This window comes from Strongylocentrotus purpuratus, unplaced genomic scaffold (assembly GCF_000002235.5).
Source record: "Strongylocentrotus purpuratus isolate Spur 01 unplaced genomic scaffold, Spur_5.0 spur5_scaffold_2, whole genome shotgun sequence".
NCBI lineage: Eukaryota > Metazoa > Echinodermata > Echinoidea > Camarodonta > Strongylocentrotidae > Strongylocentrotus > Strongylocentrotus purpuratus.
Window position 1 is genome coordinate 30,766,792 of NW_022145605.1, and position 11,491 is coordinate 30,778,282.

Here is an 11,491-nt window from a genome sequence, read left to right on the forward strand (position 1 = left end):
CTTTAGCGTATGGACTTTTACACACAAAAAAAATCGTTAACAATTCTTTTTTTGTTTAAACGAAAAGCACATCCACCTCGACGCTTAAATATCTACTTATATAACTATAAAATCTTAAATAAACGCTGTTTGGGAAGAATTATTGCCGACGGGGGGGGGGGGGGGTGGTGGAGATAGTGGTATCTTGGTTCGTACATATTCATTTTTTTTGTATACTTGTGTTCTTGTTTTTTTTTGTGTGTGTTTTTTTAATATTTCATATGTTATGATATGTGTTATGTTATACTTGTACATGTAATTTTTATATTGCGCATGGACCTACAGAAGAACAGCCTTTGGCTGAAGTTGGTGCCGTACGAAAATTAATAAACTGAACTGAAAATGAAATGAACGTACGTTATCACTAGCTCTTTCATTGGAACCCTCATGTCCAATTGACTTTTGAAAGTTCACCCACCGTAAATTGATCAAAATAGGCTGCAAGCTCGCCATTGCCTATATAACACATGTACAACAAGTCGAACTTTGGACTCAATTTGCCATGCGATTGTAAGGTTATAAGTGAAGCACACGAAGGATAAGAAGCATCAATTATCACAGATCAGTTCTGATTTGTTCAATATGTCATTTCATCCACCCCACCGTAATTTTTCCATTTAGTATAGGCATGCATTTTGCCGAGGTGAGTAAAAATATGAATATTCATGAACACCATGGACTATTCGATTATTAACAGAGAGATGCAATTGGGCACCACATCAAACTCGCCTACTTTCAGTCAAGTACTTCATTGTATTATGTAGTTTGGCAGGTTTATTTTACTGTTTAATTATCAGATATCAATGATAGTTTAAAGATATGGAAAGATTCTTGTATTTTATATTTAGCAAAGGAATCTCACATACAAAATCACTATCAAGTGTAGTCTGATCCGCCGATTGACGTCTGATTTATATAAGAACTAGCCTAAGTTTGTGCCGTCAAAAATGAGACAACCGAAGCAATATGGGCACAACATGCACAAGAAGAAAACAAAATCTTCATTAACAAGGATTTTTCAATATTTTTGCATAACGCGATTGTTATTTTGTTCGGTTCCCCCTAGCACAACATTTTAAACAGCCAAAAATTATAAATAATCCGATTTAACCTCAACAACATAAACAACACCACACCATCGACTCTCAGATCAATATCGCTTTACATAGCTAACTATAAATTTATATATCAAATGGTAATAAGACTCCACGTTTTATTATTATTATTATCATTATTTATTCGGCAATTCACAAGAAATATAACGATGTGAATATGAGTAAACAAACATTACGAGAATGTCAATTATAAATGCACAATCTTCCTGGAGGTCTATTGAGTGTATCAGTTGGCTGCCAGGGAAGAGGAAAGCAAACTTAATCACTGTAACCTAATGGTTCCTCTTCCCGACCAACTGGTCCACCCAGAAGACCTGCAAAATATAGCATGAAGGTAATAGAATGTATTGCATTTCATTAAAAACAGCTAACAAAGACAAGGCACAAGGAGGAAATCAACGTTTTATTTATTTTTTGTTTTTTGATGACACTAGGTCATGACACGATACTAAACATAAACATGAGGAATTAATTCTGACTTAAAAACTATTGCATGAAATGTCAAGTAGGTAAACTGAAACCATGTAGTATAAAACTGAGAAAAGAACAAAATATGAGAACATGTAGTAGCGCAATGACAAGAATGTCTAAAATCATACAGGTTGACCGGTATATAGAAGTTTAAAAAACATGGTATAGGAAGTAAATATAAACATAGGCTTAGAAGGCTTCAGGCGAGTAATTAAAGACACTAGGAGAACGAATACATTAAAGAAAAAATACTTCATATTTTATATTATAGTATACAAACAATTTATAAAGAAACTCCGTTGAAAATATCCAGAAGATGTTTAAAGACTGGAGAAAAAAAAAGACTCCAGAGACATAACAATGATTAAATCAAAATTATAGTTTCGGCTCAGAAATGTTATAGAGAAGTAGACAAATAAATGATTACAAAACATACCGTAATTATTACGTTAACCTTTCGTCAATTGAATTAAACAACAAATTCAAAAGAAAAAGTTAATCAAAGAACTCAAACTGAATAAAAACGCTAAATAATTAAACCTCCAATCAAAATCATGAAAAGATTACCGTACAAACAACTACTGCATAACACTAATTGCAACAAATATGATGTTCTTTATGATACAATGTCTTTATTCGCTTTCTAAAGACTTTGGAAATATTGTCACAAGTAAGCATCATCACCGCATAGTGAATTTAATTAAACAAATCCTTTTAGGTAGGCCTACCAACTTATATAGTAAATCCGGGTGTTGCGTGACAAATGTAGATCAATGTCTTTAAAGAGGACATCATTGCTTTGTAGGAGCTCGTACCCGCAACCTTCATATGCTCAATCACGTATTTGAGGTACTCATTAAGGGCACCTCTTATAAGGACGTGGTGTTACTGCTTAGGCCTTAGGTTGAGTGACTAGAGACACCGGCTTGGTTTTGTGTTGGACCTACTGGAGCTGGAGCGACTCGGATCAACCTCATACCAGGCTTAGCTGCACTTCCCTGACAAAACAAGATGGTAGATAACAAAACAAAAATGGTAGAAAACAAAACAAAATTGTAGATAACAAAACAAAATGGTAGAAAACATAAATAAAATAAAAAAGAAATATCTCCCCCCTCCCCCGCCAAAAAAAGAAGAAGAAGAAGAGAGGTAGAAAGTAACCATATATGATTGCAATAAAAATTAAAATGCATATTATTAGATCCTGAATACTAAAACAATAATAATACTATAAAAGAACACGACACCTCTACACACGTTTGTTTGTGGATATAACAATTTTACATTTGAATGTAGCCAACATATTTTTTCATATGAATCAACCATACAATGCCAATTTTCACACATTCAATTTGGGGAGCAGCATTTCACTTGACAAACGCCTTTGTTATACAAAACGTCGTTATTCATTCGCCCCAACAAACTCATGAGAGAAGTGTCATAAGACAATGTGGCCGTGTCATTTCAGTTAACATTGTACAAAGATTCTCATACCAGCACAATAATAATTCACGCGAAAGATAACATTTCGAGGCTCATGAATAAGATTGATGAGACTTTAAATTTCCCAATATTTTCCCCTCTTTCTTGCACTTTCAGTTAACACTGTAAAAACAAAGATTCTCATACCAGCACACCAATTCTTGCGAAAAATAACATTTTGAGGCTCATGAAAAAACATAAATCAGACTAAAATTTTCCCAGTATTATTTCCCACTTGCTAGCATCATCACGTATTACAGACGCCCCCCCCCCCAGAAAAAAAAAATACAAATTATGTTCGATGCGCGATTTGTTCGAATCAGAATCGAGCGGTTACACACATGCGCGTACAAAAACACTTGGCAGATATATGCTATTATTGCAATAGAAAGAAAAAAATATAATTATTGCATAATTAGATAAAGTGTAAAATTAAACTTCATTTACTTCAGTTGTTGAAACTGTACTGGGATTGGTGATCGAAGCCCTGCTTTCACGAGATTTGCGAACATGCTCTCTGATGGCGTTTCGAACCTGTTGTAATAATACAAAATCACAATAATAGAGACTCTCTGTTTGATTTCATGTTAAAGCCTAAATCGGAAGCGCCATATCATGTGCACTGTCTGTCTTGCCTGTTTCGAGGAGTTGCACATATTTACTGTTGACTATCGGACACTTGCAGTTTTGAAGAATTTCTTTCTTTAAATAGGCGGTTGGGAGATCAATATTCGAATATTATTTTTTATATAGCCTACTTATAATACAAAATCCACGATGAAATTAACTTGCCTTTATACACTAAACACGAATTACAAGCAGAATATTGTGGGGCGTAAGGTTTACACTTTTGCCTTTTGCATCATAGCTATCCTTTCTCTACGATAAGGCCCATCTTTACTTCTTTACAGAGCAAATTCCCCGAAATAAAATTGTCTTGAATGTCTGATGCCAGCTATGATTTCATTACATACCTCCGAATTGAGAAAGCAATAGAGCCATGCGACGAAGAACCCCTGCAAGGATACAACAGAAATTATCTACGTTAGTACGATACATGCACAACCCTCATCTTAGATATGAACGTCTCGTAGTAGTAAAACAAAATTGAAAAATACAAGTAAAAATGTTGAAGACACATATGCCCGTGCATGGTTAGAATCGTATTTGAGTACTGAGCAGACCATTACATTAAGAAGGCAGAAATTATCTAGGACATAATGTGCGTTGATTGCCTGTGAGGCTTTTGAAAATAACAAACGAAAAATTCTTGTCAGATGGACAATCATTGCACACAAACATGGTACGGCACTACACAAATTAGTAGGATCAAACTTTGGTCCAAAGATATGATATATTTGGTTATTTGGAATTTGAGAGAAATGACGTAACATTTTCAACATGATATTTTCTCTTATTGTGAAATGGTATGTTGAATATTTCAAATTATTTGTTTTCACTTCTACAGAGCCAAAGAGCTCAACCTTCTCTTGAAAGAAAAAGGTAGGGTTATCTTCGTTTCATCGGCCTCGCCCTCTCTCTCTTTCTTTTAGTGCTCATTTTTTTACATTAGAAATCAAAATCATCATAACACTGACATCATAGTGATTACTACGCCAAGTTATCTCTGATAACCTATATAAGATACCTGAAGAGAATTGAGCAGGTTGAAGGTGTATTCCAAAGCCTTGACGTGAGGGAAAACTGCCACTACAGGTGTCAATATCCAAGCGATACCAAGCAGGGGGAAGAGCAACAAAGTGCTCCGAAGTCCAGCTCTGAAAAGTAGTGACAAAATAATTTACACAGTGATTTTACATATATATATTACAAAAAACCATCGGAACCCACCTATCCAAATCGAGACCCAAGTTTAAGACCATATCCGAACTGAAAAATGAAATGGATGAATTATATATCAGCGGAAAACTTATAAGCAACAGATTACAATAATATCAATTATATGCAATTTTAGTGTCTGTCAGATGAGTATGAGCTCTCTGAAAACTCGAAAACTAAAGCTTTGAAAATCGGAAGATATCGCACTAAAAAACTTGCCATCGACTTTATGATATCATTTTATGCAGAGTACGCCTATTCACAATGGCTTTGCATTAATTAAGCCTCAGCAATAAAGGTGAACACATGGGTTGCACATGTTATGTCGTCACTGTAATTTCGGAAAATTTGACCCCTGTTGACCCTTAATTTGGAGGGGTGTGAAAAATGAGGTTATAATTTACTTTTGTGCAATAATGAAAGATAAGTTTATATTCTACATTCATTCAGTTTTCCGTTTATATCAAGTTGTATTTTCATCGGATAAGGTCTTTCAAATAGTACCCACACACACCTATCGAAACCCACGCACCCGCACATATGCTAACCCACACACATATATCCAAAACCACACACACATACACACCAGGCACGTAGCCAGAGTTCGATGTTTGGGGGGCACATACATGTAATCGATCGAGGTAAAAAAAAGGGATCTAAAAAAGTTCAACCGATCTTGGAAATTTAAGGGGGCGCGTGCCCCCCCCCGTGCCCCCCGTGGCTTCGTGCCTGATACACACTCACACACACACAAACCGACTCACACCCTTCCAAACCCACACACATGAATCTACAAACACACTCACACACATTCGTCAACCCCTAATGAGCCAATATCCAATGTATATCAAGCAATCCGAGGAGAAACGGAGGGCTCCAAAGATCAGCTCTGAATAAAAACAAAATGATTTGGCAAAATTACATGAAGAAAGAATTCAAAACTGAATATAGAGGCGTAAGCCTGCGTTCATAATAATTCATAAGTAAGTATACATAATTTAGAGGATTTACTCCGAAAAAAACATTTACGTAATCGAGACAAAAGGTAACGCACGAACATATCGTAAATGAAAACATTTCTTAAAATGTAATTAGGTTATTACTTGATTTGCTTGATCTTATCGTTGTCAAGTTGACCTCGAGATGCAGACACAACTGTCTTTACAACCAGTAGGAGAATAACTACGTTGACCTAGAAGTGTAAAATAAATTAAACATTTTAGATAATTTTCCTGCTAATGATAAAATTATAATAAATATATATATATGTATTATTGCAGACACAAGGCAAGCTTCTAACGTTGAATTTTTAGTATTAAGGACTGTTAACTTGTTTTTCTTTTGCCGACGATCATGCTTAGGATAAAATTGTATTCAGATATCACGATGCGACGATATAAAAAAAACGTAGGCCTCAAAATTCAAAACATGCATAAAATATAAAAATGAACGAGATTTATATTTCGATTAAATATATGCCTTTTTTCCTTTGAAAAATCTCCTTTACTCACTGAGCAATAAGTGTTGCAATCAAACAGAGATAACGAGCATTTTGCTACATTGAAGTTCTATTTCATAATGTAAACTCATGGTTTCAAGTGCGCATTTGCAGTACATACATACATACATACAATTGTCTTTTATATAGCGCAACATCCACAGTTTGTTTTTTACGTAGTACATATAAAAAAAAGGCGGGGTAAAATATAAAAAAAATTGTTATTTGAAAAGTTGCAGCTGTTGATTGAAAGAGCTGCTTAGTTTCAATTGAGAGGAAAATTGTAGACTTTGTTTAAGAGTGCTGTATTTGTACACTTTAAAATGCAAAGTTGAACCATTATAAAAGGGAGCCATAATTTTACGATTTATTAGCTGCTATTTTCTGTTGGAGTGCAAACTGTTATAGGGCCCCGCTCACAAGCTTAGCTTCTAAAGGGGTCCTAAAACCATTCAGTTAATGATGTAATCAAGTTAGAATATGTTGATTGATGTACTATTACCAGTCTCTTTTTATGTCACAGATTATGTCATGCTTTGTGTGGTTTTGAATAAAATGAACTGAACTGAACTGAAACGTGAGCCCTATTTGAGAGTGCAGCTGCTATATGTTTGTTTGAAACGTAAAAGGACAACCAACCCTTGTAATAACTTTACTTGTATAATGACAGAAAATATGAGAAACTGAATGGCTAAAGTGATATAAATTAAACCAATAAGATAGGAATTATTAATGTATGAAATATGATATTAATCAATCTATGCAAATCTCAAATTCGATATTTCTTCCCTGGATTGTGACGTAGCATTTAAAAACTCACTCATTAGTCGTGTAAACAAAATTAAAATCAATTTCTGTTTTTTGTGTGTGTGTCAGGTACCTTTTCCTTTGGGGCACTAGTCAAAATATATCATGGGTTACATACTCTTTATCATACACAAATGAAATAAATTGACACTTTAGAAACTTTTCGTATTGAAAAAATAGAGGAAAATTATCCGCCACTACACCACAGTGACATGACTGCTTTGGCCATTTTAAACTTCCAATGCGTCTAGCGATAACAACTTTAAAATATCAAGACTTTCTTCTTTTTCGTTCGATTTCTTACAAACTTTTACCGGTCTGGATCTCTGATATGTTTCCATTACTTTATACTAGTTGTATTTTGAGGTTGGATATTTCTTTAAAATCTATAGTGAAGAACGTGGTGCCAAACAACAAGATAATGTGGAAAACATTATTCTAATCTTCTCTTATCGGTATTTTGGAGGAAATTACCCAAATCATCTTTAAAGGTTAATCATGATACTAATATCTAGGCTTTTCAAGCTTCCGTACGACCCAAAATAAAAAGTAAAGAATAAAAACACCGCATACTAAACCCCCCCCCCCCCAAAAAAAAAAAAATAATAATAATAATAAATAAATAAATAAATAAATAAATAAATAAATAAATAAATAATAATAATAATAATAAATAAAAAATTAACAGATCGCACACTATAACGAGTTTCTTACGAGTACGATTGCTATAGCCGGGCCAGTGAATGCCCAGATTGTCCCATCTGTTGGATTCAGCCAGCAACTGTATTTTAAATTGGAAGATAAAGATAAAACTTTTACTTCAATTATGCAAAGTTTAAATTGATTGCTTTATTTTGGGTACCTTTGTAAATATTTGTCACTTGAACTATAATATTACAAGGCAACTGATTTCCGTGGACTAATATATATATATATATATATATATATATATATATTGATAATAATAGTTTTTTCAATAAATTATACTCACCTTCGTTCATAGCCATAGCTTTGATGCTTTAGGCCTCCAGTTATGATGAGTATCACGGCTGGACCACCTTCAAAAGAAGGAAATAGTATGGTATATTGCAAATGGCGGATGTGATACTTTGATTATATACATGTAGGTTAAATTAAAGCCAAACTATATTACTTTAACAACCAAATCACTTTAAAGATTCATTATTAGCTTAGTTTTAAGTAGCAGTGGGTATTGATTTGCCTCTAGCAGCGTTGTCTAGTAAAACCGTCTTTCATTTGAACTTACCCCACCGTAAAATGCCATAAAACAGATTCGAATATCTGAATTGTACAGTGCGTCCCAGAAGAAATAAAACCGAGAGTTATCAATGTTTTATCATAAAGTAATGACAATTATATTTAATAATTGACACATATTTGTAAAGCTTAGACCTTCCTCTTTCTTTTGATGCAACTCGTATAATGCATATTTCACGCATGAGGGATTAAAACAATTTAAAGACAGAGAGTACCAAAAGGTCGTTTGGCGGGCGGTATCTGAATTCCAAAGAGAAAATAGTTTTCTAGAAAGTTCATTTTCTGTTTATTAAAATGACACCTCGATCGGAAGAAGTTATGCTACGTTTACACTATGTTCCCGGCGGCCACGGCAGCCCCGTTTGCCCGAAACGAAGTGCGCCGTGAGATTTAGACCAATTTTATCTCTGGATTCAAGTTTTGTTAAGGCCCGGTCAATCAGAGGAGACGAATGGAGAACGCACGGCCAGCGCATTAGAAATTTGCAATTTTGGCCAGTGCGTTGTCGTGCGCCCAACTTTTCTCGAAGCTACAACGAGCTTGACACCATGTGCATAGCGTGTTGATAGCGCCCTGAGCGCATACAAGGCGCATACAGACCGTACACACAGCGCACGTGATAATAACTTCCACGAATCCACAGCGTGTTGCTAGCGCGCTGGACGAATGGTCCACGCATGCACCGCGTTCTCAACAAAGGTGGTCACACATAGACGACGCACGGCCGGCGCATTGGAAATCGGAAAAAGGCCGCGTGTCTAAAGGCCCGGTCACACAGAGGGGACGCGTGGGGAACGCACGGCCAGCGCATTGGAAATTTGCAATTTTGGACAGTGCGTTGTCGTGCGCCCAACTTTTGTCGAAGCTACAGCGAACTGACACCAAATGCATAGCGTGTTGCTAGCGCGCTGAGCGCAAACAGGGCGCATACAGTGCGCATCCAGACCGTACACAGAGCGCACATGATAACAACTTCCTAGAATGCACAGCGTGTTGCTAGCGCGCTGGACGAATGGTCCACGCATGCACCGCGTTCTCAACAGAGGTGGTCACACATAGACGACGCACGGCCCGCTCATTGGAAATCGGAAAAGGCCGTGTGCCTAACTTTTGTCATGATTTTGGAAAAGCTAGCCAGCTGACACAAAATGCACAGCGTGTAGCTAGCGCGCTGTGCGTATACAGGGCGTGTGCTCCACGTATGTCTGGCGAAGGTCTAGCGCGCTCCACGCATGTCTGGCGTGCCTTTGGCGTGTACAAATCCCGACGCACACAGCGAATGACGACGAATGCATAGCATGGGTCCAGCGCGCTCGACGAACGAGTAACGAATGATGACGCACGCCTAGCGAACGACAACGCACTGGCCCAAATTGTAAATTTGCAATGCACTGGCCGTGCGTCAGCCAAGTTTTCTGACGGTCTACCACGGTATCCGTGAAGGGTCGTGAGGGGGGGGGGGGGAGGGGATGCTGAGTCCCGGAGGCTCCAAGGCGCACTACGGTTCGGCCCGCGTTCTACAACGGATGCCAGACCGTTCCCTCCCGGCTCGTCACGTTCTGATGGGTTACCTCACGTTCTGATGGGGTCCCTCACGTTTCTCACTTTCTGATCAAGTTCTGACACATTTTTCACGTTCTGTCAAGGCTTTCTACGGATGAAACGTGGACGCCGGGGAGCTTTGGAGCACGATTATGCCCACGGTATAAAAAGAAGCACTACTGGTGGTGGTGGTGGTGGTGGTGCAGGACGGAGGGCCTTCGAACGTCTTGGCTTCTTTGGTGGCATAGCTTGACCTTGTTTCTTCGTTTTATAGATGCAGTAATGTGTCGTCGATTGCTCAGGCTTGAATGGAGCTCCTGCCGCGCTAGTCTTGTATATACTGCCTCCCGACCGCGTGCGCCGTGTCAGATCGAACGCAACGCGCCACGCCCGTAAACCGTCAGACGCCGGGCTGCGCAGTGATTAAACGCGATAAAAAAAGCTACCATACACCCTGGCCTGCCGTGAGATTCCTTGAAAACCGTGGCAAAACGTGGCAAAACGTGGCAAAACGGGACGAAATGCGCAGCAACTATGAAGGAACTGTGACAAAACGTGCACCAAACGTGGCAGAACGTGGCAAAACTTAAAAAGACCGTAAGATGCCAGGGAATATGCGGGCCCCCGTCCCGTGACTGCCGTGGCAAATTTTTTGACAGTTTAAAATCTGACACGGTATCCACGGCAATCACGGCCTGTCACGTTTGCCCATACGGTCCCCCGCGTTGTGTCACGTCAATCCCGTTTCGTCCACGGTGGCCTGAAACATGATTGCCGTGGCCGCCGGGAACATAGTGTAACGTAGCATTAACCAGTTGACTTTAAAGTAATGCTTGCATTTCCATTATTTGATTGAACGAATTCGTTTTTTACTGGCTCCCTGCCGTAGCAACAAACAGAGTTGACCAAGGACTTAACTCCGTTACCTTAACCATCAGCCACGCATCAAGTCTTTCGTCTTTTTTGTGCATGGCTGATCGTCAACGAAACGGAGTTAAGTTTTTAATGCAGAATGCAGAGTTTGATGTAGAAATATGGCACCATATAAATGATGTGAGTGATAATCATCAACTTACCCCATCCTAAGATTCCATAAACCCAAGTTCGAGGATTACCAGAGTCAAAAACTTGGATGATCTGACGATAGAGGTGTACACCTTCGACGAGCATCCAGAACATCATTGCTAGGGAGAAGTAGTGCAGGATGAAGGCATATGCCTTGCATGCATACTATACAAGGGGTTCACATAAGAGATAAGATATAATGCGGGCAGAATTGAGACGCATACATATGTACAAAACTATCTTAGATTTGTTAAATTCCTTGAATCATTTGAATAAACTAGAAAATGATTGCAAGGAGGAGTCATAAGGTGTAACGAAACCCATGGCCATGACGTCCCTTTCTTCAAGGAATCGT

The 11,491-nt window shown here is 38.0% G+C and overlaps 1 protein-coding gene across 1 annotated transcript; it reads right to left on the minus strand.

Annotated features, from left to right (window-relative positions):
* Positions 1 to 2,497: 2,497 nt before the first annotated feature.
* On the minus strand, positions 2,498 to 11,152 carry LOC105442261 (adhesion G-protein coupled receptor D1-like). The gene is made up of 7 exons (XM_030991218.1): positions 11,148 to 11,152; positions 7,966 to 8,032; positions 6,050 to 6,138; positions 4,756 to 4,885; positions 4,082 to 4,123; positions 3,555 to 3,641; positions 2,498 to 2,623 (listed from the first exon to the last, which is right to left on the minus strand). The coding sequence occupies exons 1-7, from the start codon at positions 11,150 to 11,152 to the stop codon at positions 2,525 to 2,527; spliced, it is 519 nt and encodes a 172-aa protein (XP_030847078.1). The 3' UTR covers positions 2,498 to 2,524.
* Positions 11,153 to 11,491: the final 339 nt, after the last annotated feature.

What these genes read in the sequence shown, in the direction of transcription:
- LOC105442261 (XM_030991218.1), bottom strand. An exon ending in CGGCTATAGCAATCGTACTC is followed by an intron (nt 6,139 to 7,965) that starts GTAAGAAACTCG and finishes TTACACTTCTAG; the next exon opens with GTCAACGTAGTTATTCTCCT. An exon ending in ACCTGCTCAATTCTCTTCAG is followed by an intron (nt 4,124 to 4,755) that starts GTATCTTATATA and finishes GTATCCTTGCAG; the next exon opens with GGGTTCTTCGTCGCATGGCT.